This window comes from Mobula hypostoma, unplaced genomic scaffold (genome assembly GCF_963921235.1).
Source record: "Mobula hypostoma unplaced genomic scaffold, sMobHyp1.1 scaffold_76, whole genome shotgun sequence".
Taxonomy (NCBI): Eukaryota; Metazoa; Chordata; class Chondrichthyes; order Myliobatiformes; family Myliobatidae; genus Mobula; species Mobula hypostoma.
In genome coordinates this window covers 108,842-136,624 of record NW_026948249.1, presented here as the reverse complement: position 1 = coordinate 136,624, position 27,783 = coordinate 108,842, and the positions used below count along the sequence as shown (strand labels likewise).

The 27,783-nt window shown below is 45.3% G+C and overlaps 2 protein-coding genes and 1 pseudogene across 2 annotated transcripts in view; 1 reads left to right on the top strand and 2 right to left on the bottom strand.

The window, feature by feature from the left end:
• Window positions 1-27,783, bottom strand: part of LOC134342171 (zinc finger protein 229-like) — a 150,066-nt gene that overhangs the window by 80,262 nt on the left and 42,021 nt on the right. The window lies entirely within an intron of this gene.
• LOC134342178 (zinc finger protein 239-like) lies at window positions 92-9,073 on the top strand. Its single transcript, XM_063040151.1, has 3 exons — window positions 92-1,605; window positions 2,027-2,131; window positions 6,297-9,073. Exon 3 carries the CDS (start codon window positions 6,705-6,707, stop codon window positions 7,221-7,223), a length of 519 nt encoding a protein of 172 aa, XP_062896221.1. The 5' UTR covers window positions 92-1,605; window positions 2,027-2,131; window positions 6,297-6,704; the 3' UTR covers window positions 7,224-9,073.
• LOC134342173 (gastrula zinc finger protein XlCGF57.1-like) lies at window positions 14,384-23,425 on the bottom strand (annotated as a pseudogene).

Genomic DNA, 27,783 nt, shown 5'->3' with positions numbered 1-27,783 from the left:
TCACCAATTAACTTCCCAGTTCTTTACTTCACCCCTCCCCCTCCTGGTTTCACTTACACCTTGTGTTTCCCCCCCCCACCACCACCTTTTACCTTCACTCCTCATCTTTTCTCTCCAGTCCTGCTGAAGTGTCTCGGCCCGAAATGTCGACTGCACTCTTTTCCATAGATGCTGCCTGGACTTCCGAGTTCTTCCAGCATCTTGTGTTTTCTGCTTTCACTTCTTTCAAGTAGTTCAGAAATAAATTAACTGCTGTACTTTAGGGAAAAGCAGCAGCAAACTTCTCATAAATTTCATATCAAGATATGAGGCCCTTCAACCCATTGACACACCACCAGCTCTCAGAGCAATTGCAAACCTCGACTTATTTCCCTGTAACACATCCACTCACACAAGTCCATTAACACCTCCCTGATTCTCCTATCACCATCCCATTTGAGGACATTTACACCCGTCAGTTTCTATATAGCAGTAATAAGATGTTTCAAAGAGGTTGTCTACACTGAACTATAAATTATTGATCAGCAGCCGTCTTTAAAAGAGTTTTGATGTCGAGGGTAACATCTTTACTTTTGCTTAAATAATGTATTACAACATGTAGAATGCACGAGACTACAGCACAAGAACAGGACCTTTGGCCCACAATGTCGATGCTTACCATGATGTTGATTTAAACTAATCCCATCTGCCTGCACATGCTTTATTTCTTCCCATTCTCTTCCTGTTCAAATACCTGTCTAAATGCCCTTTTGACTTTGCTGTAGTACAGTGCCATGCAAAGGTTTGGGCACCCCTGCTCAAACTGTGAATAGTTAAGTGAGTAGAAGATGACCTGATCTCCAAAAGTCATGGTGTTAAAGATGAAACATTCTTTTCAACATTTTAAGCAAGATTAGTGTATTATTTTTGTTTTGTACAATTCTGGAGTGGAAAAAAGGAAAGGAGCACCATGCAAAAGTTTGGGCACCCCAAGAAATTTGAGCTCTCACATGACTTTTACCAAGGTCTCAGAACTTAATTAGCTTGATAGGGCTATGGCTTGTTCACAATCATCGTTAGGAAAGGCCAGGTTATGCAAATTTCTGAGTTTTATAAATACCCTGACTCCTTAAACCTTGTCCCAACAATCAGCAGCCATGGGCTCCTCTAAGCAGCTGCCTAGCACTCTGAAAATTAAAATAACTGATAGCCACAAAGCAGGAGAAGGCTATAAGAAGATAGCAAAGCCTTTTTCAGGTAGCTGTTTCTCCTGTTCGTAATGTAATTAAGAAATGGCAGTTAACAGGAACTTTGGAGGTCAAGTTGAGGTCTGGAAGATCAAGAAAACTTTCCGAGAGAATTGCTTGTAGGATTGCTAGAAAGGCAAATCAAAACCCAGGTTTGACTGCAAAAGACCTTCAGGAAGATTCAGCAGACTCTGGAGCGGTGGTGCACAGTTCTACTGTGCAGTGACACCTGCAGAAGAAAAAGTTTCTTGCGTTATGACCACAAAATTCAGCATCAGAAGTTTGCAAAAGAATATCTAAAGAACCCTGATGCATTTCGGAAGCAAGTCCTGTGGACTGATGAAGTTAAAACAGAACTGTTTGGCCGCAATGAGCAAAGGTATGTTTTAATCCTAGCCGAATTGTCGGGCGATTTACAATGACTTATTAACCCATCAACTAGTACAATTTTAGACTGTGGGAGGAAACCAGAGCACCTGGAGGAAAGCCATGTGGTTCCGAGGAAAACGTACAAACTCCTTACAGGCAACAGTGGGAATTGAACCCTGGTCACCTGTACTGTAAAGCGTTGTGCTAACCACTACGACACCGTGTCGCCTCTTCCTTATGGAGAAATTCTAGTTGGCAGCTCCCTACCTTCCTGTTTCTTTTAATGATATTTGAGCAAACACCGAGTGAGATATAAATGGAAGATAACCTCCCGACATGTTCTGTAGTTTGTGAACTTTACCATGCACTTTAAAATATTATGAACTAAACTATAAAAACAAATTAACACTTAACATTTATTATACTTCTAGCACTTGAAGAAAAATAAGGAATCTCTGTGGAACACAGGGCTCATCAAAGAGTTTACGTTATCTGAAGTTCTCAGGATTTTGGCGTTGCAGAGTTTAAAAAGTATGGTACGTTGATTATCAAATTTAATTTTCTCGGAAAATAATATACAGTAGCTCAAAATCTTGGCCAGTCATACACTTTGTGCATACAGCTGATTATATGATTCAGCTGAGTCACCAGGCTCAAATAATTCATATGTATCTTGAGCTGTTTATTGTCAATCAACATGAATTTTATAGCAGAAACCGCACCCCATTTTAGTACATCTGTATGCGCCTGATCAAAAATGATCTGGCCTGGGCCCAACATATTGATGCAGCTTCAAAGAAGGCCTGACAGCAGCTATATTTCATTAGGAGCTTGAGGAGATTTGGTATGTCACCAAAATACTCGCAAATTTCTATAGATGTATCATGGAGAGCATTCTAACTGGCTGCATAACCATTCGGTATGGGTGGGTGCGGGGGAACTGCTACTGCATAGGATCGAAATAAGCTGCAGAGAGTTGTAAACTCAGTCAGCTTCTTCATTGGCACTACCCTCCGTAGTATCCAGGACATCTTCAAGAAGTGATTCCTCAGAAAGGCAGCATCCGTCATTAATAGGCAATAGACAATAGGTGCAGAAGTAGACCATTCGGCCCTTTGAGCCTGCACCGCCATTCTGAGATCATGGCTGATCATCTACTATCAATACCCGGTTCCTGTCTTGTCCCCATAACCCTTGATTCCCCTATCCATAAGATACCTATCTAGCTCCTTCTTGAAAGCATCCAGAGAATTGGCCTCCACTGCTGGGAGAAGAAGTTCCTCCTCAACTCTGTCCTAAATGACCTACCCCTTATTCTTAAACCATGCCCTCTGGTACTGGACTCTCCCAGCATCTGCAACATATTTCCTGCCTCTATCTTGTCCAATCCCATAATAATCTTATATGTCTCAATCAGATCCCCCCTCAATCTCCTTAATTCCAGTGTGTGGAAGCCCAGTCTCTCTAACCTCTCTGCGTAAGACAGTCCAGACATCCCAGGAATTAACCTAGTGAACCTACGCTGCACCTCCTCCACAGCCAAGATGTCCTTCCTTAACCCTGGAGACCAAAACTGCACACAATACTCCAAGTGTGGTCTCACCAGGGCCCTGTACAAATGCAAAAGGATTTCCTTGCTCTTGTACTCAATTTCCTTTGTAATAAAGGCCAACATTCCATTAGCCTTCTTCACTGCCTGCTGCACTTGCTCATTCACCTTCAGAGACTGATGAACAAGTACTCCTAGATCTCTTTGTATTTGTCCCTTACCTAACTCCACACTGTTCAGATAATAATCTGCCTTCCTGTTTTTGCTCCCAAAGTGAATAACCTCACATTTATTCACATTAAACGCCATCTGCCAAGTTTCTGCCCACTCACCCAGCCTATCCAAGTCACCTTGAATTCTCCTAACATCCTCATCACATGTCACACCGCCACCCAGCTTAGTATCATTAGCAAACTTGCTGATGTTATTCACAATGCCTTCCTCTAAATCATTGATGTAAATTGTAAACAGCTGTGGTCCCAATACCGAGCCCTGTGGCACCCCACTAGTCACCTCCTGCCATTCCGAGAAACACCCATTCACTGTTACCCTTTGCTTTCTATCTGCCAACCAGTTTTCTATCCATGTCAATATCCTCCCCCTAATGCCATGAGCTCTGATTTTACCCACCAATCTCCTTTGTGGTACCTTATCAAATGCCTTCTGAAAGTCAAGGTACACCACATCCACTGGATCTCCCGCATCTATCTTCCTGGTTACATCCTCGAAAAACTCCAATAGATTAGTCAAGCATGATTTGCCCTTGGTAAATCCATGCTGGCTCGGCTCAATCTTATCACTGCTATCAAGATATGCCGCTATTTCATCTTTAATAATGGACTCTAGCATCTTCCCCACTACTGATGTTAGGCTAACAGAGCGATAGTTCTCTGTTTTCTCCCTCCCTCCTTTCTTAAAATGTGGGATAACATTAGCCATTCGCCAACCCTCAGGAACTGATCCTGAATCTAATGAACATTGGAAAATGATCACCAATGCATCCGCAATTTCCAGAGCCACCTCCTTAAGTACCCTAGGATGCAGACCATCTGGACCTGGGGATTTGTTAGCCTTCAGTCCCATCAGTCTATTCATCACCGTTTCCTTCCTATTGTCAATCTATTTCAGTTCCTCTGTTGCCCTATGTCCTTGGCCCATCCACACATCTGGGAGATTGCTTGTGTCTTCCCTAGTGAAGACAGATCCAAAGTACTTATTAAATTCATCTGCCATTTCTCTGTTTCGCATAACAATTTCTCCCAATTCATTCTTCAAGGGCCCAACATTGTTCTTAACTATCTTCCTTCTCTTCACATACCTAAAAAAAACTTTTGCTATCCTCCTTTATATTCCTAGCTAGCTTGCGTTCATACCTCATTTTTTCTCCCCGTATTGCCTTTTTAGTTAAGTTCTGTTGCTCCTTAAAAATTTCCCAATCATCTGTCTTCCCACTCACCTTAGCTCTGTTATACTTTTTTAATGCTGTGCTATCTCTGACTTCCTTTGTCAACCACTGACATAGAAGTGTGAAATAAGCTGTTAGGAAATGATTAGGGTTGGTGACAGAAGTTAGTGATCATGATGCCATGAAATTCAAAATATAGATGGAAAAAGAGAGGTCTGGATCATGGGTTGAGATTCTAAATTGGAGAAAGGTCAATTCTGAAGGTGTCAGAAAGGATCTGACAAGTGTGGTTTGGGACAGGCTGTTTTCTGGCAAAGGAGTACTTGGTAAGTGGGAGGCTTTCAGAAGTGAAATTTTGAGGGTGTAGAGTTTGTATGTGCCTGCAAAATAGAAGTTGAAAGATAACTGGTGCAGGGAACCTTGGCTTTCAGGAGATATTGAGGCCCCAGATATTTTGTTCCTCTAAATGCCTCAGACTGTTGGGTGCTACCAAGACTCACTAATGACTGACTCATTATTCATCATTCCACACCCAGAGCTCATCTGACTTTTTTTTTTAGTCGTCTTCTGTTCGTTTCTAAAAGCTTCCCAATAGTTTTTGCTCTTTTGTTTGCCCTCTCTTTAGATTTTATGTTGGCTTTGCCTTCTCATTTCATCCACAGTTGAGTCCTCCTGCCTTTCCAATGCTTCCACTTCTTTGGGATGTATCGATCACTCAGCTCCCGAATTGCTCCCAGAAACTCCAGCCATTGCTGCTTCATTGTCTCTCCTACCAGTTTTCCTTTTCGAACAAGTTTGGCCATCTTCTCTGTCATAGAAACATGGAGAGGTTCAGTACGGAAACAGGCTATTTGGCCCATCTAGTCAATGCTGAAAAAACATTTAATCTGTCTAATGCAACTACCAACACCGGGACCATCGCCCTCCATACCCCTATGAACCAGCCTCCCATTTGAACTTCTTTTAAATGGAAAAACCGAGCTCATATTCACCACTTGTGCTGGCATCACATTCCACACTCTCACGACCATTTCAGTAAAGAGCTTTTCCAAATGTTCCCATTAAAATTTTCACCTTCCCCACTTACCCATGACCTCTGGTTATCATCCCACCCAACCTCAGTGGAAAAAGATGCTTGCATTTACCCTATCTATACCCTCATAATTTTGTGGACTTCTAACAAATCCTCAAAACAATGTATAATTTCCTTGTATTTGTTTAGAGCCTTTTTTAAGTGTACAAGATGATGAGGGGCATTGATCGTGTAAACAGACAGAGGTTTTTTCCCAGGGCTGAAATGGCTAACAACAGGGGGCATGGTTTTAAGGTGCTTGGAAATAGATACCGAGGGGATGTCAGGGGTAAGTTTTTTACACAGAGAGTGGTGGATGCATGGAATGCACTGCCGGCTATTTGTGTGAGAGTGTTTCAGTTACTGTGGGGACAGGAACCCATGCAGCTCAGTGGGAACAGGGAATAATACCAATGGAGAGAGTCAAACTGAGCCAGGTCACAGATTGGAGACAGCAGAAATACCCCATTCTTATAGAGACAGGAAGAGCATCAGAGAATTTGTTGGTCATTCCAGGTACCAGCTCTGTGTCCAGTTAGAAGATGATTTCTCTCTCCAACTTGGGTTGAACCTCACTGTAACAGTGTGATGCCAGATCACACCTTGACAACTCATGGGATCTCATCTGAAATATTGTCTGACACCCACTGATGGATTTTGTAAATCTTTTTACAGGTTAGAAATGACAAGGAATTTATCTACAGGAATCTCGACCACAATGCATCAGCTTTGCTGTCTCTGTCCAGATATTTATGAAGTAGAGCAAGGGATTCAGTCAATCATCCTTCCGGCTCAGACTGCGGGGAGGGAATCACTTGATCATCTGACCGACTGCCATGCCCATCATTTTACACAGGGGAGAGACCATTCACCTGCTCAGACTACAGGGATAGATTCACTGAGTCATCTCAACTGAGGGTACATCAGCAATTTCACACTGGGACAAGGCCATTCACATGTTCTGTGTGTAAGAAGGGATTCAGTCGGTCTTCCAACCTGTGGACACACCAGTCAGTTCACCCTGGGCAGAGGCTGGTCGTCTGCTGAATTTGTGCGGAGGGATTCACTAAGTCATCTGATGTAATGGCTCACCAGCGAGTTCACACCGGGGAGAGGGCGTTCACCTGCTCAGACTGTGGGAAGGGATTCATTAAATCATCTAAACTGAAGATACATCAGCGAGTTCACACTGGGGAGTGGCCATTCACCTGCTCAGACTGTGGGAAGGGATTCACTCGATCATCCACCCTAATAGCACACCAGCGAGTTCACACTGGAGAGAGACCGTTCACCTGCTCAGTCTGTGGGAAGGGATTCGCTCGATCAGCCAACCTTCATAGACACCACCAAGTTCACACTGGGGAGAAGCTGTTCACCTGCCCAGACTGTGGGAAAGGATTCACTTTATTATCTCACCTACGGAGACACCAGTCAGTTCACACCGGGGAGAGGTCGTTCACCTGCTCAGTGTGTGGGAAGGCATTCGCTCAGTCATCTCATCTGCTGAGGCACCAGCAAGTTCACACCGGGGAGAGGCCGTTCACCTGCTCAGACATTGGGAAGAGTTTCTCTCAGCCATTTCCACCAAATGTGCATCATTGAGTTCACCCTGGGGAGAGGCTGTTCACCTGCTGTAAATGTGGGGAAGGATTCTCTCAGTATTCTAACCTTGTGACACATTACCGGGTTCACCTGAGGAGAAAGTTTCAATGAGCTGCATGCTGAATATTTGTCCATCACCATTGCTGAATGCAATTTCGAGAGTGACTGTCGGTGCTGAACTCTGCAATTATTGTTGCTGCTCACCACACCCAGTTCTGCACCCTGGTCGCTGGGCATGGGAGGAGTTTCTTCTGCTACACATTCACCCTTAATGGGACTGGGGTTTAATATTCTGGATCTGAGACAAATAAATCAGTTCTATTTTAAACTCTGTCTTCGGTACTTAGTGAATTTATAACACACCTAGTGTACAGTAGAGCGTCAAGTCAGGCTGGCTGGACCCAGCCAGTGATTCTGTTCCACGACAGTCCTTTTAAATCCTCCCCTATTGTTCATCTCTCGTTTTCCTTGTGGTGATGGTTTCCAAAAGTCACCACTCTGTGGGTGAAGAGGTTTCCCTTGAATTTCCTGCAGACTGAAGAAGTTGAGCTGACTGCAGTTCTGTTTGAGATGTTCTTTGCCCCCCTAATCTCTGGGCTGAGGAAGAATGACATTGGGAGTTAACATCCTTAATCACGACTCATTTCCACATTATGGGTCATTTTCCCTGCTTCTAAAGGGTTGTCCACTGTCCTCTAAAGACTGAAAGCAGAATGGGAAACCATCAGTTAGATGTTCAACGAAGCAGGGTCAGAATCCAGAGGTGGGTCCGCACAGGGCAGAGTTTGGGGCTCTGGACGATGGTCGGGGTAAGAACGTACAATGAGGAGAAGGGAACCAGCAGCAGGGTGTGGCAACGAATGACAGAGTAGCAATATTTCGAAGCTGATTGACAGAGAAAATAATTTGGTTGTCTGACTGATGATACAAACAATGCCTGTGGTGAGGTGCTCCACTAGTCAAGGATCATGTGTGTGTGGGGAATGGTTTTATCTATTGAGGGAGTTGTTCCTGCTTGTTTATCCTGTTATATTATATCTGGATGGTTATTGATTGTCCTGTTAGTACTAATGTAGTGATTATAATATAATTTGTAAGATTTTGGCTCTGAAACTGAATCAGGCTTGAATTTATGGTGCTTCAATGAAGTTATGGTGGTTATTCATGAGTTTATATTTTGAAGTAAGATTTTGGTGAATGATATTTGCCACTTGATTGTACCTTTGTAAGTAATCAGATTGAGTTAAACTGCTGCAGGATCCTGGAATGTGTTGAATCGGGTCTGGTTTCTCTTGGCATTTTCTGCACTTCCTGCGTTGTTTGTATTTCATGTATTTTCAATTTTGTTTTTCCTTTTGTTAACCACCTTGTCCTGCATTTCTGCAAGGAACCCCTCTGTTTCTGGGAAGAGGTCTCCAACTCTCAGTCAATTGCTCGATGCTTCCTTGTCACCATCTCGTCTGCTCAGATCATTGGGATGTCTCCCATGGAGGGTCATACTCATTCCACTGGTTAATGTTTTCCACAGTTATGATTCATTTTTTTTCTGAGTTAGCATCTCATTTAAGTTTCTGGGCTGTATTTCTTATCACAATTGCATATACACACAGGGAGTGCTGAATCCTGTTCATATTTGATGAAAAAATATACTTTCAAGTTTTAACTGACTGTTGTGTGATTTTTTTTTCATGTGCATTATTTCTCTTCCTCCTTCTGTCCAAAGTAGTGTTAATCTAAGTGAGTTTGAGTGTAAATAGTCTTTTCTAAAGTTATCATTTCAGTTCTTATTTATCTTTGTAAATTTTTTTGATTGAAATTTAATCACGATATTTTCATTAAAATAAAGTCAATGTCGGTATTGATGAAATTGTTTATTGCTGTTGTTGTATTTGTTAACTATTGAGCTCTGGCAGTTTTTTTTAAGCCTTGAACTATATTTTGTCAAAGGTTTTCCCTATTTCGCACTACTTTTTATTTTCTTTGCTTGTTGATATTCCAGATACATGGGTATCAAGAGTCCCGATGAAGGGTTTTGCCGCGAAATGTTGATTCCCATCCATAGATATTGCCTGACATGCTGAGCTCCTCCAGCACTTTGTGTGTAGTTCTCTAGATTTCTAGCATCTGCAGGTCCTCTTGTTTCCCAGATACTTATATGTTTCTTGAAAGAACAAGCCAAGAACAAGCTGTTAGTGGGGTTGTGTGGCTCTGTTGGTAAAATATTAAATAAAATCATTAGAAAGAGGTGGCATAGGGTTGGAAGGTGTAGAATCTGTGAGTAGAATTAAGGAACAGCAAATGTAAAAAAAATCCCCGATGGGAATTGTATGGAGACCTCCAAACAGTCGTAAGTATGTGGTCCACAAATTGCAATGGGAGATTAAAAATGCGTGCCAAAAGGGCAATGTTACAATAGTCATGCAGGATTGTCATGCTGATGAAAAGGAAAATTAGTGTATTGTTCTCAACTGAAGGAAAAACCTAGAAAGCCCACAGGATGCTTTTTTAGAGCAGCTCATGGTTGACCCACTTGGGGATCAGCTATTCTGAATTGGGTGTCATAATGAGCCAGAATTAATTAGATCACTTAGGTTCAAAGAACCCTAGGGGCAAATGATCTAAATATGATGAAATTCACCCTGACATTAGAGAAGGAGAAGTTAAAGTCAGATGTGGAATAAATGTGAGGCTGCTTAACAAGATCACAGCTCATGGAATTACAGGAAACATACTTGTCTGGATTGAAGATTGGCTGACTGATGGGAGAAAGAGTCAGAATAATGTGGGCAATTCTGTTTTGCTGTCAGTAACAAATGGTGTTCTGTAGGGGTCAGTATTGAGAAAGCATCATTTCATGTTAAATATGAATGATATGGATGACGGAATTGATACCTGGGTGATGAACTTTGCAGTTGATACAAAGATAGGTAAGGGACAGGTAGGTTAGAGCAAAGCCGGAGTCTGCAGAAGGACTTTGATAGGTTTGGAGAACAGACAACGAAGTAGCAGGTGAAATACAGTGTATGCAAGTGTACGGTCATGTACAATTGGTAGAAAGAATAAAGACGGAGAGAAAAAAATAAATGGGAGAAAATACAAAAATCAGAAATATGTACTTGGGAGTCCTTGAGCAGGAGTCCCTGAAAGTTTGCTTGCAGATTGAGTTGATTAAGGATGACAGCTGTAATGTTAGCATATAAGAGCAAGGATGTGACACTGTAGCTTTATAATGTATTGGTCAGTTCGCTGTTGGTGTATTGTGAGCAGTTTCTGACCCCTTATCTGAGAAAAAGATGTGCTTGTATCGGAGCGGGTCCGGAGTAGGTTCACAAGAATGATTCCAGGAATGAAAGGGTTAACGTATGACGAATGCTAGATGGCTTTGAACCTGTACTCACTGGTCAAGAAGAAAGAGAGGGGATCTCATTGAAACCTATCGAATATTGAAAAGCCTCGACAGAGTGGCTATGAAGAAGATGCACCCTACACGGTGTGAGTCTGGGACCAGAGGCCACGGCCTCAATGTATAGGGCATCCACTGACAGCAGAGAATTTCTGTTGTCAGGGAGTGGTAAATCTTTGGAATTCATTGCCACGGTCGGAGCAGACGCCAAGTCACAGTGTATTTTCAATAGATGTTCAAGGATTAAGGGGAGAAGGCAGGAGAATAGTGTTGAGAGGGATAATGAATTGGACATGAAGGAATGGTGGAGCAGACTCGATTAACTGAGCAGCCTCTGTCTCATATCTCATGGCTCATGGTCTGAAGAAGAGGCTAGTGAGGTTGCATTAGGGTTAGGGTATTGTTAGGGTATCCGCGCCTGGACTATTGTATTCAGTTTTGGTCGTTCTGCTGCAGGAGAGAGGACGTCAATCTGGAATGAGTGCAGGGGAGATTTACAAGAATGCTGCCGGTACTCGAGGAACTGAGTTCTGGAGAGAGGCTGGGCAGGTTGGGACTTCACACTGTGAAGTGCAGGAGATTGAATCTGACATGATGCAGGTGTTCCAAACCCTGAGTGTACAGAAATGGGGAACGTGCGCAGTCCTTTTCCCCGTTTTTGTGGAATCAACAACCAGAGGGCACCGGTTCAAGGTGAGAGAGGATTGATTTAATAGGGATGTCAGGGGAAGATTATTAATCCACTCTCCCTTCCGGTTCATCGTTTAACTAACTCGATGAGTCCACTCTCAGGTTAAAGGAGGAACACCTCATATTACATCCAGGTAGTTTACAACCCGAGGGCATGAACATCGACATCTTTAACTTCTACCTCTTCCTTTTCCTTTCATCAACACACACATGCGTCTCCTCCACTCTGTCTCCCCACTTCTCTCTTCTCTACTGTGGATCGTCTCCCTCTGGTTCCTCTTTTGCTTCCTTTTTTCCCCATGGTCCGCTCTCCTTTCCTATCAGATTCCTTCTTTTCAGTTCTTTGCATTTTCCACCTACCACCTCACAGCATCTCACTTCATCGCCCACCTCCCCCACCCACTCGCCTTCACTCTGATCTGACTTCACCTACCATCTACCAGCTTGGACTCTTTCCACTCCCCGCACCATCTTGTTCCAGCTTCTCCCGACTTCCAGTCCTGATGCAGGGTCTCGGCAGGAAATCTCTGTTTTGATTTATCCCCCTGTATAGAAGCTATCTGACCTCCTGACTTCCTCCAACCTTTTGTGTATGTTACTCTGCATCTCCAATATCTGCAGAATCTCATTAGGATAGAGTGCAGAATGCAGAGACTACATCGGGTCTCACTAATATCGAGGAGGCCACACCTGGAAAACTGGAAACAGTCGATGACCCCAACAGACATGATGTTGAAAAGTTGCCTCATATGGAAGGACTGTTTGGGACCCTGACTGGTGATGGGGAGAGTGGTTTGGGGCAGGACTGGCACTTCATCCACTTGCAGAGTTGGCTTCCAGCCCCCTACACCTCTCCTTATCGCTGTAAACCGCTCCCTTTTGTGGAGAACACTGACACTTGGTGGTGAGTTGCCACAATAACAGGAGCCCCTGATTTGTGGACTCCATTGTCACCGGGTGGCACTCTGCCTCAAAAACGCTGCAGACTGCTGAAATGTTTATTCAAGATTGTTTAATTCCATTTCCAGCAGACACATGTAAACGAGACTGAAATAACTATTACTCCGGCTCCAATGCAACACAACAACACAATAGTAAAAACATATAAGCATAGCTTATATACTGTGCACGGATTGATTGGATGTCCATAAAGTGACACTCAGCAGAGGATGTCTGCAAATAAGATGAGAGACAGGAAATAATAAAGTGGAGGTGTTTGGTGGTGTGGAAGGGTGGGTTAGTGGGTAGAGATATTTATCAGCCTTACTGCTTGGGGAAAGTAGCTGTCCCAGAGGCTGGCAGTCTGGGTGAGGATGCTGCATAGTCTACCCAGATGGGAGTGGGACAAACAGTCCATGAGTGGGATGGGTGGAGGTTGATTATGAAAATCAGGTTGGTGTTTCATCTCAAGAGAGGGAATTTGGAAAATATCAATGAGATGCCTTTTTGAACAGCTTGTAATTGTGCCCATGAGGGAAAAGTTAATTTTGGATTGGGTGTTGTGTAGTGAACTAGATTTGATTACGAAGCTTATGGTAAAGGAAACGTGGACTTGGTGACAAAACGTGTTAGAATTCACTCTGCACTTTGAGAGGGGAAAGGTACAAGAAGATGCATCATTATTAGCGGAGTGAGGGGAACTACGGAGGCATGGGAGAAGAGCTCACCAAAGTTGATTGGAAGGGGACACTAGCATGGATGATGGCAGAATAGTAATGTCTGTTTTCCTGCCTGTCCAGCCTCAACCTGCCTCTGCCTTTCCACAGCCTCCATCTTTAATTTTTCTAACTTGTACGGGAGCCCAAGCTCACTAGGTTTACTTTCAGGAAACACCTCCAACTCCTCCACTTTAACCACACCCTCAGATACATAATGTTCAGCTATTATCCTCTGCATCTGTGACCTCCTCATTGTTGATTTCACCTTAGCAAGTTTTAACCTTTTAGCAATAATCAACAACTCAATCCTTCTGGTGTCCTTTAGTGCCTCAGAGGTTGATGCTTCCAGACATTTATCAACCTCCATTGCTGCTGATTTTTCACACACAAATAAATCAAAAGGGATTTCCCCAATGAAATCAATAATTAATCAATACGCCTCCAAATCTGTTCATATCCCAGATGCAAGCCCAAATTTTGTTATGAACCGTAACGCTTTAGAAATGAGCCAGAAGCAATAGACTACACTTAGAGTCTGTTTTTGATGTTAAATCCACTATCTTTATTAGCATCTACTAACAATATAGTAATTTAAGCAAGATAAACAGAAGTTAACAGTGTTATGTGTAAACAACAGGAATTCTGCAGATGCTGGAAATTCAAGCAACACACATCAAAGTTGCTGGTGAACGCAGCAGGCCAAGCAGCATCTGTAGGAAGAGGTGCAGTCGACGTTTCAGGCCGAGATGTGTAAATATAACTCCCAAACTATTGAGCTCAGGGGAAACAGGGTTTAGAGTCTTGAGATGGTGAACTATGAAAGTTCAGTTCAACTACAGAATAGGTGATGAAAGAGATATTTGTAGTCAAGGGTAAATGTCAAGAGAAGGCAATTATATCAAATTCCACAGTTTCCGTGGTGGTAAAACGAAAGAACAGTCGCTGTAGATTTTATCTGTTGTGTTCCAAATCCACATACAAATTATTACCGAAAGTGACTTGTCACAAGGGGTATCGTCTTCAAATGAATTTCCACACCACACCCAGGCAAGGGTTAACATATAAGTGGTCTTCACAGGATACCCCAGATCAGATCCACTCCTATGGATCAAATGAGGTGACAACCACACATTCAATGTTCGCTGAATCGATAATTAACCCACCTTTGTGGGCAGAGGAAAGTTCTAAACAGTGACCCTTGGCCAGTAGTTCCCTTGTTTCAAACCTTCCATTTTTCCTCCTTCATCTCCGTCTGACTCTGAGCGTCTGTGTCCTCGGTTAAAACTAAACAAGCTGTGAGCGATGTAAACAAGCTGCAAGTCAGACTGATTTCCCTTCTTAATCTCTCTCTCTCTCTCTCTCAAAATGACAGTCCACAGCAAATGAAATCTAGAGATTCATATCAATGGTCACTGCCCATTGTGAACTGACTGGTGTGCCAGTAGGTGGGATGACTGAGTGAATCCTTTCCCACATTCTGAGCAGCTAAACAGCTTCGCCCCAGTGTGATCTTGCTGATGTCTCTGCAGGTGGGATGACTGAGTGAATCCCTTCCCACAGACTGAGCAGGTGAATGGCCTCTCTCCTGTGTGAACTCGCTGATGTACCAGTAGGGCGGATGACCAAGTGAATCATTTCCCATATTCTGAGCAGTTGAACGGCTTCTCCCCAGTGTGAACTTGCTGATGTCTCTGTAGGTTGGACGACTGAGTGAATCCTTTCCCACAGACTGAGCAGGTGAATGGCTTCTCCCCAGTATGAACTTGCTGGTGGCTCTGCAGGGAGGATAACTGAGTGAATCTCTTCCCACAGACTGAGCAGTTGAACGGCTTCTCCCCGGTGTGAACTCGCTGATGACTCTGTAGGGTGGATGACTGAGTGAATCTCTTCCCACATTCTGAGCAGGTGAATGGCTTCTCCCCAGTGTGAACTCGCTGATGACTCTGCAGGTGAGATGACCGAGTGAATCTGTTCCCACATTCTGAGCAGGTGAACAGCCTCTCCCCAGTGTGAACTCGCTGATGTCTCTGTAGGTTGGATGACCGAGTGAATCTGTTCCCACATTCTGAACAAGAGAACGGCTTCTCCCCAGTGTGAACTTGTTGATGTCTCTGTAGTTCGGATGAATGAGTGAATCCCTTCCCACAGTCTGAGCAGGTGAATGGCCAATCTCCTGTGTGAACTGACTGGTGTGCCCTTAGGTGGGATGACTGAGTGAATCCTTTCCCACATTCGGAGCAGGTGAATGGCTTCTCCCCAGTGTGAACTCGCTGATGACTCTGTAGGTGGGATGACCGAGTGAATCTCTTCCCACATTCTGAGCAGGTGAACGGCTTCTCCCCAGTGTGAACTCGCTGATGTACCAGTAGGGTGGAAGTGTGAGTGAATCTCTTCTCACAGACTGAGCAGGTGAACGGCTTCTTCCCAGTGTGAACTTGCTGGTGTCTCTGTAGGTCGGATGACTGAGTGAATCCCTTCCCAGAGTCTGAGCAGGTGAACGGCTTCTCTCCAGTGTGAATTGACTGGTGTGCCAGTAGGTGGGATGACTGAGTGAATCCTTTCCCACATTCTGAGCAGGTGAACGGCCACTCCCCAGTGTGAATTGACTGGTGTGCCAGTAGGTGGGATGACTGAGTGAATCCTTTCCCACATTCTGAGCAGCTAAATAGCTTCGCCCCAGTGTGATCTTGCTGATGTCTCTGCAGGTGGGATGACTGAGTGAATCCCTTCCCACAGACTGAGCAGGTGAATGGCCTCTCTCCTGTGTGAACTCGCTGATGTCTCTGCAGGTGGGATGACTGAGTGAATCCCTTCCCACAGACTGAGCAGGTGAATGGCCTCTCTCCTGTGTGAACTGACTGGTGTGCCAGTAGTTTGGATGACCAAGTGAATTCTTTCCCACAGACTGAGCAGGTGAATGGCTTCTCCCTAGTGTGAACTCGCTGATGACTCTGTACGTGGGATAACTGAGTGAATCTCTTCCCACAGTCTGAGCAGGTGAACGGCTTCTCCCTGGTGTGAACTTGCTGATGACTCTGTAGGGTGGATGACTGAGTGAATCTCTTCCCACATTCGGAGCAGGTGAATGGCTTCTCCCCAGTGTGAACTCGCTGATGACTCTGTAGGGTGGAAGTGTGAGTGAATCTCTTCTCACAGACTGAGCAGGTAAACGGCTTCTTTCCAGTGTGAACTTGCTGGTGTCTCCGTAGGTCGGATGACTGAGTGAATCCCTTCCCAGAGTTTGAGCAGGTGAATGGCCTCTCCCCGGTGTAAACTCGCTGGTGAGCCATTAGGTCAGATGACTGAGTGAATCCTTACTCAGAAATTCAGCAGATGACCAGCCTCTGCCCAGTGTGAACTGACTGGTGTGTCCACAGGTGAGACGACTGACTGAATCCTTTCTCACACACAGAACAGGTGAAAGGCCTTGCCCAGTGTGAACTTGCTGATGTACTATCAATTGAGATGACCGAGTGAATCGATTCCCACTGTTTGAGCAGGTGAACGGCCTTTCTCCTGTATAAAATGATGGGCGTGCCAGTCTGTCAGATGATCGAGTGAATCCCTCCCCAGTGTCTGAGCAGGAAGGATGGTCGATTGAATACCTTGCTCCACTTCTTAAATGTCCAGACAGAGACAGCAAAACTGGCGTGTTGTGTTTGAGATTCCTGGAGACAAATTCCTTCTCGTTTTTAACCTGTAAAAAGATTTACAAAATCCATCAATGGGTGTAGGACAACATTTCAGATGAGATTACTTGAGTTGTCAAGGTTTGATCTGGTATCACACTGTTACAGTGAGGTTCAACCCAAGTTGGACAGAGAAATCATCTTCTAACTGGGCACAGTGCTGGTATCTGGAATGACCATCAATTCCCTGATGCTCGTCCTGTCTCTATACGAATGGGACATTTCTGCCGTCTCCAATTTGTTCCTTGACTCAGTTTGACTTGCAGTTTTGGTCCCCTAATCTGAGGAAAGACATCCTTGCCATAGAGGGAGTACAAAGAAGGTTCACCAGATTGATTCCTGGGATGGCAGGTCTTTCATATGAAGAAAGACTGGATGAACTGGGCTTGTACTCGTTGGAATTTAGAAGATTGAGGGGGGATCTGATTGAAACGTATAAGATCCTAAAGGGATTGGACAGGCTAGATGCGGGAAGATTGTTCCCAATGTTGGGGAGGTCTAGAACGAGGGGTCACAGTTTGAGGATAGAGGGGAAGCCTTTTAGGACCGAGGTTAGGAAAAACTTCTTCACACAGAGAGTGGTGAATCTGTGGAATTCTCTGCCACAGCAAACTGTTGAGGCCAGTTCATTAGCTATGTTTAAAAGGAAGTTAGATATGGCCCTTGTGGCTACAGGGGTCACGGGGTATGGAGGGAAGGCTGGGTTCTGAGTTGGATGATCAGCCATGATCATAATAAATGGCGGTGCAGGCTCGAAGGGCCGAATGGCCTACTCCTGCACCTATTTTCTATGTTTCTATGTTTCTATGTTTCTCCATTGGTGTTATTGCTTGTTCCTGCTGAGCCACATGGGTGCCTGGCTCCACAGTAACTGAAGCAGTCTCACGCAAATTGTCTTCCTTGACGTGCATCTGGGATTTTCTTTTATGTATTATTAACTTAAAATGCCACAGTTTTAACGCCATATAAAAAATTCCTGCTGAGATGAATGGTTGGTCCGCACAGCTGTTAAAAGGACTTAGAGTGAATTTTTGTATTATTTCAGGTACTTGTCACAGTCACAGAAAATTACAACACAGAAACAGGCCCTTTGGGCCATCTGGTTTGTGCTGAACTATTTAAACTGCCCACTCCCATACCCCTACCATCCAGGTTCCTATGCAAACCTCTTAAATGTTGAAATTGAGCTCGCATGCACCACTTGTGCTGGCTGCTCATTCCACACCCGGATGACCGTTTGTGTGAAGAAGTTTCTCCTCATGTTCCCCTTAACGTTTCACCTTTCACCCTTAACCCATGGCCACACCCATGGTGTGGTTGTCGTCCCACCCCATCTCAGCAGTAAAACCCAGCTTGCATTTACCCTATCTATACCCCTCATAATAGTGGTTCTCCTCTATCAAATCTCCCCTCAATCTTCCATGTTCCAAGGAATAAAGTCCTGACCTGTTCAATCTTTCCTTGTAACCCAAGTCCTCCAGACCTGACAACGTCCTTGTGAATTTTCTCTGAACTCTTTCAATCTCTTTTACATCTTTCCTGCACGTTGGTGACCAAAACTGCACACGATACCCCAAATTAGGCCTCACCAATGTCTTGTGCAGCGTGAACATAACGTCCATCTCCTGTACTCAGTACTTTGCTTTATGAAGGCCAATGTGTCTAAATCGTTCTTTCCGTCCCTATTTAACTGTTTCACCACTTTCAGTGAATTATGGACATGTATTCCCAGATCCCTTTCTTCTACAGCACTCCTCAGTGCCCGACCATTCACTGTGTAAGACCTTGGTCCTACCAAAGTGAACACCTCACACTTGTCTCCATTAAATTCCATTTTCCATTTCTCCAGCTGATCCAGATCACACTGAAAGATGTCATATTTTTTCTTGCTTTCCACGACACCCACAGTCTTGGTGTCATCCACAAATTTGCTGATCCAGCTAACCATGTTATCATCAAATTACTGATATAGGTGACAAACAACAACAGATCCCTCACCGATCCCTGTGGCAACCACTAGTCACAGGCCTCCAGTCAGAGAGGCAACCATCTGCTACCACACACTGGCTTCTCCCAAAGACAGTGTCTCATCCAATTTACTATCTCCTCTTGAATGCTGAGTGACTGAACCTTCTTGACCAACCTCCCATATGAGACTTTGTCAAGTGCCTTGCTAAAGTCCATGTAGACAACATCCACTGCCTTGCCTTCATCCACTTTCCTGATAACTTCCTCGAGAGACTCTACAAGATTGGTTAGATATGACCTACCGTGCACAAAGCCATGCTGCCTATCCTTAAACAATCCACATCTATCCAAGTAGTTATAGTATATATCTGGTTCCTGCACACACATTCCAGTAACTTTCCCACTACTGATGTCAGGCTCACCAATGTACAATTTCTTAGTTTATTTTTAGAGCCCTTCTTGAACAGCAGAACAACAACATTGGCTGTCCTCCAATCCTCCAGTACCTCACCTGTCACTCAGGATGACTTATATACCTGTGCTTGTGCCCCGACAATTTATACAGTTGTCAGCCGCAGGGTCCTAGGGAACAACTTGTCAGGCCCTGGGGATTTATCCACGCTAATTTGCCTTCAGACAGCAAACACCTCCTCCTCTGTAATCTGTACAGGGTCCATGAAGTTGATGCTGCTTTGCCTCACTTCTATAGACTCTGTGTCCATCTCCTGAGTACATATGGATGCAAAAATATCTCCCACATCTATTTTGTCTCCTCATATGGATCACCACTCTGATCTTGCAGAGGATTAATTTTTCCCTTGCAATCTTTTCGCACTTAACATACCTGCAGAATCCATGAGCATTCTCCTTCACCTTGTCTGCTGGGGCAACCTCATGTCTGCTTTTATTTCTTTCATAAGTGTTCACTTGAATTTCCTGTAACTCAACAGTACCCCATTTGTTCCAATCCACCTGTACCTGGCATGCGCCTCCTTTTTATTGATCTGGGTGATGAAAGCCAAAGGGGTGATGGATCTGCATCGTGGGAGGTGGGGGTGGGGGGGTGTTAAACTAAAGTTGCAGGGGGAATGGGAGCCTGAATAACAGAACAGAGAGTGGAGAGGTTGTGGAGACAGTTGTTGTTCAGACCTCAGACAAACACAGGAATGAAAAGGTTGAGCATGGTGCAGTGAATATGCTGAGCCCTGTATATTTCAATACAGGGAGCAGCGTAGGAAAGGCGGATGTGTTCAGGGCATGGATCAACACCTGGAATTATGACACTAGGATCTGGCCACTGGGGACTGGGACAGGCTGCTTTCTGGCAAAGGTGTGCTTGGTAAATGGGAGGCCTTCAAAGCAAAATTTTGATAGTACAAAGCGGGTGTGTGTTTGTCAGCATAAAAGGTAAAGACAGAAACTGTAGGGAACCTTGGATTTCAAGAGATATCGAGACCCTGGTGAAACACAAAATGGAGTTGGATAACGGGTATAAGCAGGCAGGTTGTTATGGAGTATAAGAAATGCAAGAGAATACATAAGAAATAAATCAGGATGGCTAAAAGAAGGCATGAGATTGCACTCGCAGAAAAGCTGAAGGATAATTCTCAGGGATTCTAGAGATAGGTTACGAGCAAAAGGATTGCAAGTGACAAATTCGGTCCTCTGGAGGACCAGAATGGCAAACCACATGTGGAAGCAAAGCAGATGGGGGAGATCTTAAATACTTATTCAACTCTGTTTACTGCATCTGTATTTACTAAGGAAACTGGCATGAAGTCCATGGAATTAAGGGAAACAAGTAATGAGATCATGGAAACTGTACAGATTGAAAAGGAGGAGGTGCTTGCTACCTTGAGGAAAATTAAAGTGGATAAATCCCCAGGACCTGACAGGGTGTTCCCTCGGACCTTGAAGGAGACTAGTGTTGAAAGTGCGGGGGCCCTGGCAGAAATATTTAAAATGTTGGTGTCTACGGGTGAGGTGCCGGAGGATTGGAGAGTGGCTCATGTTGTTCTGTTGTTTAAAAAAGGATCGAAAAGTAATCCAGGAAATTATAGGCCGGTAAGTTTGATGTTGTTAGTGGGTAAGTTATTGGAGGGAGTACTAAGAGACAGAATCTATAAGCATTTGGATAGACAGGGACTTATTAGGGAGAGTCAACATGGCTTTGTGCGTGGTAGGTCATGTTTGACCTATCTATTGGAGTTTTTCGAGGAGGTTACCTGGAAAGTGGATGAAGGGAAGGCAGTGGATATTGTCTACATGGACTTCAGTAAGGCCTTTGACAAGGTCCCGCATGGGAGGTTAGTTATGAAAATTCAGTCGCTAGGTATACGTGGAGAGGTGGTAAATTGGATTAGACATTGGCTCAATGGAAGAAGCCAAAGAGTGGTAGTAGAGAATTGCTTCTCAGAGTGAAGGCCTGTGACTAGTGGTGTGCCACAGGGATCAGTGCTGGGTCCGTTGTTATTTGTCATCTATATCACTGATCTGGATGATAATGTGGTAAATTGGATCAGCAAATTTGTTGATGATACAAAGATTGGAGTTGTAGTAGACAGAGAGAAAGGTTTTCAGCACCTGCAGAGGGACTTGGACCAGCTGGAAAAATGGGCTGAAAAATGGCAGAAGGAGTTAGAACATACAGGGTAAATGGTAAGGCACTGAGGAGTGCAGTAGAACAGAGGGATCTGGGAATACAGATATAAATTCCCTAAAAGTGGCATCACAGGTAGATAGTGTCGTAAAGAGAGCTTTTGGTACATTGGCCTTTATTAATCAAAGTATTGAGTATAAGAGCTGGAATGTTATGATGAGGTTGTATAAGGCATTGGTGAGGCCGAATCTGGAGTATTGTGTTCAGTTTTGGTCACCTAATTACAGGAAGGATATTAATAAGGTTGAAAGAGTGCAGAGAAGGTTTACAAGGATGTTGCCGGGACTTGAGAAACTCAGTTACAGAGTAAGGTTGAATAGGTTAGGACTTTATTTCCTGGAGCGTAGAAAAATGAGGGAAGATTTGATAGAGGTATATAAAATTATGATGGGTATAGATAGAGTGAATGCAAGCTGGCTTTTTCCACTGAGGCAAGGGGAGAAAAAAAACAGAGGACATGGGTTAAGGGTGAGGGGAGCAAAGTTTAAAGAGAACATTAGGGGTGGGCTTCTTCACACAAAGAGTGGTGGGAGTATGGAATGAGCTGCCAAACGAGGTGGTAAATGCGGGTTCTATTTTAACATTTAAGAATAAATTGGACAGATACATGGATGGGAGGTGTATGGAGGGATATGGTCCGTGTGCAGGTCAATGGGACTAGGCAGAAAATGGTTTGGCACAGCCAAGCAGGGCCAAAAGGCCTGTTTCTGTGCTGTAGTTTTTCTATGGTTTCTACTCAGGAGATGGACAGAGTGTCAATGAGAGTGTGGAAAAGCAGCATTAAAATCATGGACCCTGTACAGATTAAAGTAGAGGAGATGTTTGCTATCCTGAGGCAGATTAGGCTGGATAAATCTCCAGGGCATGACAGGGTGCTCCCTCAGACCCTACGGGAGGCAAGTGCATCAATTGTCAGGGCCCCAGCAGAGATAATTAAATCATCCTTAGTGACAGGAGAGTAATCAGAGGATTGTAGGATAGCCAAAGTTATTTCACTGTTCAGCATCGAACATAGAAATCTACAGCATATTCCAGGCCATTCAGCCCACAATGTTGTGCTAACCATGTAACTTACTCTAGAAACTGCCTGGAATTTCCCTAGCACATAGCCCTCTATTTTACTGAGCTCCATGTACCTGTCTAGGAGGCTGTTAAAAAGACCCGATTGTATCTGCCTCGACCACCACTGCTGGCAGTGCATTCCACACACCCACCACTCTCTGTGTAAAAAGACTTACCCCTGACATCCCCTCGGTACCTACTTCCAAGCACTTTAAAAAGATGCCCCTCGTGTTAGCCATTTCAGCCCTGGGGAACAACTTCTGGCTATCCACATGATCAATGCCCCTCATCATCTTATACATCTAAAAAAGGCTCTAAGCATAAACAAGGAAATTATACATTGCTTTGAGGATTTGTTGGAAGTGTACAAAATTATGAGGGTATAGATGGGGTAAATGCAAGCAGCTTTTCCCACTGATGTTGGGTGGGACGACAACCAGAGGTCATGGGTAAGTGACTTCCCCATTTATACAACACAATACAATACAGCACAATACAGGCCCTTCGGCTCACAATGCTGTGCCGAACATCACTTACTTTAGAAATTATCTGGAGTTCCCCATAGCCCTCTATTTTTCTACACACCATGTACCTATCCAGGAGCCTCTTAAAAGACCCTATTGTATCCGGCTTCATTACAGTCGCCAGCAGCCCATTCCACGCACTCACCACTCTGTGTAAAAAAAACTCACCCCTTGAGGTGATATCACGTGTCAGGACGTGACTGGACAGAGTTCCCAGCATGCGCAGAAATGAAGAATGATCGAGAAGCGTGGCAGTGTAAACCGTGGTTTTGTTGCTGTTAAATTATAGTTCAAGTCTGCCAGAATATGGTTTGTTATCAGTAACCCACGGTAAGTATAAAGAACACAACACCCCTGATATCTCCCTCGTACCTATTTCCAAGCACCTTAAAACTGTGCCCGCTCTGCAGATTTTCTCTTGTTTGTGACTGGAGGCAGAACAAAGGTGATTTTCTCAACAGCTGATGTAAAAGATTTTGTTCCCTTTCTCCGAGTTCCCAATCCTTGCATTTAGACAACTGGAGCTCAGCTCTGTCTGAGAGATCCATCGGTTCCCATTCCCTCATCAGCCGGAAGCGCCCCGGGGCCCGTGTACGGATGGTGGGGCTGAGAGAGAGGGAAGAGAGCAGGACTGTCCCGGGATTGCGACTCACGATGTCTGGAGTCACAGCAATTGTCCCGAAGTCAGTGTTGAAACACCCCCCAACCACCCTCCCTCCTCCCTCCTCCCCCCCTACCCCCCCTCCTCCCCTCCCTCCCCCCTCCCTCCCCCCCTACCCCCCTCCCTCCCTCCCCCCCTACCCCCCCTCCTTACCCCCCCTACCCCCCCTCCCTCCCCCCCCTACCCCCCCTCCTTACCCCCCTCCCCCCCTCCCTCCCCCCCTCCCCCCCCTCCTTACCCCCCATCCCCCCTCCCTCCCCCCCATCCCCCCTCCCTCCTCCCCCCTCCCTCCTCCCCCCCCATCCCCCCTCCCTCCTCCCCCCTCCCTCCTCCCCCCTCCCCCCTCCCCCCCCTCCTCCCCCCTCCCCCCCATCCCCCCTCCCTCCGCCCCATCCCCCCCTCCTCCCCCCCTACCCTCCTCCTTTGAAATTAGTGAAAATGACACAAAACGTTGAAAAGAGCGGGGAGGAAGGAGTTTAACCAATTTCATCCAGAGCCCTGAAGGACGTCAAAAGCACAGTGAGCTTATCGTCTTATTCAGCCTGGAGAGAAACATGCAGGAAATTCATGCAGGTGTATAGGATGATGAGAGACATCGGTCGTGTGGATAGCCACAGGCTTGTTCCTAGGGCTTTAGATTTAGATTATGAAGACACACAGTCCTCTTTTATTGTCATTTAGTAATGCATGCATTAAGAAATGATACAATATTTCCTCCAGTGTGATATCACAAAACACAGGACAGAACAAGACTGAAAAATCTAACAAAATCACATAATTATAACATATAGTTACAACAGTGCAACAATACCATAACTTGATGAATAAGTCCATGAGCACAGTAAAAAGTTCAAAGTCTCTCAAATGTCCCACATCTCACGCAGACGGGAGAAGGAAGAAAAAACTCTCCCTGCCATGCCCGACCACAGTCCAACTCCGAGTCGTCCGAAAACTTCGAGCCTCCGATCAGCTTTCCGACACCGAGTTCCGAGTATCATCTCTATCCGAGCGATTCGACCTCTATCTCGGTCGCCAACAGCAGGCAAAGCCGAGGGTTTTGAGGCCTTCCCTCCGGAAGATTCATGATCGAGCAGTAACGAGAGCAGCGAACGGGTGTTTCAGAAATTTGTCCGGATGTTCCTCTGTACATTCACGTCCCTCTCCATCAAATCAGAATTGTCCACGGCCCCTATTTAACGGATACGATATCATTTCACCGAAGGACTGCACGCACTGCCCTCGCTCCTCCCGCCGAACCGGCTGAACACGAGGGGGCAGAGTTTTAACTTGCTTGGAAGTAGGTACAGAGCAGATGTCAGAGCTAAGTGGTGTGTGTGTGGAATGCACTGCTAGCGACAGTGCTAGAGGCGGATACGATAGGGTCTTTTAAGAGACTCTTAGATATTACATAGATGTTAGATAGTACATGGAGCCTAGAAAAATAGAGAGTTATGCGGTAGGGTAATTCGTGGCAGTTTCTGGAGTAGGTTACATGGTCGGCACAACACTGCGGGCCGAAGGGCCTGTAACGTGCTGTAGAGTTCTATGATTCCATGAAATTCACGGGAAATCTCTTCTCCCACGGTGTAGTGACCAGCTGCAACCTGTCATCACAGGGAGAGTGAGAGGGGAGCGGACTCGAACTCCCAATGGGATCGCACCCCTTCTCATTCACTACCATCATCCGCACCCCCGTGGACTCCATCCCTTCCCACCCACTCCCGCCATTTGCACTCTCAATGAGCACTCTTTCCGTTCATTTCCAACGGGACTGCGACGCTGGAAACTGGAGGGGTTGCTGAAATCCCCGTTTGCAAGAACCCAGGACACCATCAGCGACACGAAACAGCTTACCAGCAAAGTCACCGTGACCACACTCACGGCGAGAGGGAGAGGGGAGCGGGGAAAGGTTGGAGAAGGAGATGTCGGGAGGAACTCGGCCGGTAGAGTAGAGAGAGGGATAGACCGAGAGGTAGAGAGGGGGGATAGCGAGAGATCGAGAGATACAGTAGATGGGTGGCGAGATGGAAGGTGAGAGAGAAGGGAGAGAGAGGGTGAGAAGGGTGGGAGAGAATGCTGAGATAGCGGTAGAGGAAGTGGGATGGGGAGATAGAGGGAGAATGGGGTTAAAAGGGAGGAAGAGATAGAGGTGAGAGTGGAGTGTCCTATCCACTGTGTGGGGGTTATTAGTCTGTCATCTGACATCACGGGATCTGTCGATGTCGCCGGTTTCTCCATCTATCGATTCGCGTTTGACCTGCAAATTCTGTGCGTGTGAACATGTTTTTTTTCTGCGTGATTACGAGTCAAGCAGACCTGTTCAGCTGCACTGGACACGATTAACGTTCTTAGTAAAACAGTGGTGACGGGGATGGGATCTGTGACACTCGCTCTTTTGGAATCGATGTTCACACTTGAACAATGACCATCATTGGACAAGTTCAGGAATATTATGATTCACAGACCACGGGAAGGTTTACATTGAAATGTTCGGCTAGTTATTCAACATCTCTGAGCCCAATCAAAAGGTTACCATCTTGCTCAGTTTATGCGGTCCGGAAACATACAACATCGTCCGAAGTTTGATGAATCCCGATTTGCTCTCTTCGAAATCTTATGAGGATCTTCTGAGATTTCATCTCATTACAACCCTAAACCATTGGATATTGTGCAGCGCGTTAGATTCAGCTCTCGTTTTCAGTTAGAAAACGAATCAATAGCAACGCTTTTTGCTGAATTAAGAAAACTGACTGAACTTTGTGTTTACGTTGCTGTTCGAGAAGTTATGATACGAGATCGCTCAGTCGTCGGCGTGATGTTCACTTTCAGCGTCGCTTATCGGCAGAATCAGAGCTCTCCCTTCAGTCAGCTTTTGATATCGCAAATGGCATGCAAGCGGCAGATAAAAATGCAGTTTTGTCGCAAGAGTGCCAAGTACAAAGAGCGGTGACATCTCCATCACCTACAACTGCCGCAGATTGTACTGACCCTAACAAAGTGCCCCCAGCTAAGAATCAAAAGAATTATACTCCGGGTTTTCCGATGTTACCTTTGCGCTGAATTTCACCGGAAGCCTCCTGACTGTTGACACCGAGACTCATTCCGCTTTACTTGCCAAAGAAAGGACACTTGACCAGAGTTTGCCGATCTCGGCCTCCATCCAAACCAAAACGTCCCACAGCATCTGATCTCTTCTTATTGATCATGACGTGTCTGACCAAGCTACGTTCTGGTCAATGGTGACCAACGTCCACTTTCCTCGGGTGTTGATAGTAGGACACTCATCAAATCCAATGCAAAAAAGAGGTGTTGAAATTCACTGTTGATGTATGTCACCATTCCATAAATGCGGTGCGATCTGAAAGCTCGAAAGCGCTGGACGCTGCTGCCTTGAAAGCCGGATCCAGCCGTCGGGGTCCGGGTTGGAGACCCGAGGACGAGCCAATTGCCGGCGCGGATTTAGAGGCGATTCGATGTGGCGGAACAGAGGCGAGCGGGGGCGAGGCAGAGACCGGCCCCGCGCCCGACAGCGAGGACCGATCCGAGATTTGATCGATTTTAAAGTGGTTGGGCGATAGACGGGACGCTTCGGCTCGGTGCTCCGCGACGTTTTCTCGGCGCTACGTTCGACAGAGGCAGGGACATGTTCTTGAATCGGTTGTTGCAATACCTGGCTTCCTATCCTTGGGGGGACTCAATTTTCTGAACTTCAGTTCTGAATGTTATCTGGTGAAGTTTATCGTTTGCAGCTTTGGTCTTTTTGTTGTTTATTCTCTGCACATCGGGTGTTTGTCGAATTTCTTTCTTAACCGGTTCTATTGGTTTTCTTTGTTTTGTGGTTATTTGTAAGGAGACGAATCTAATTGTTGAAAGAGTATAATAAATGCACTTTGTATTTTGAACTGTAAACAGGTACGTCTTCCTCGACGGGTCAGCAGAGGAAAGGCCGAGGAGCTTCCATTTCCCGTGGGTCCACAGCTCTGTAGGTGATGAGTTGGAGATGAAGAATTGATGCAATGACGGAAAAGGTTTGAGAAGATTAGTGATGTACCCCGGACAGTGTGCGGGCTGTTGCATCCCGTCAGGTGTGGAGGCGCTAATGCAGAAGATCGGAAAAAGCCACAACGTGTTGTAAAGTCAGTCAGCTCCAGCAAAGGCATCAGGCTCCCACCATATTCAGAAAGCAATGTCTGAAGAGACGGCATCCATCATTGAGGACCCTGAAGATCCGGAACACTTTGCATTG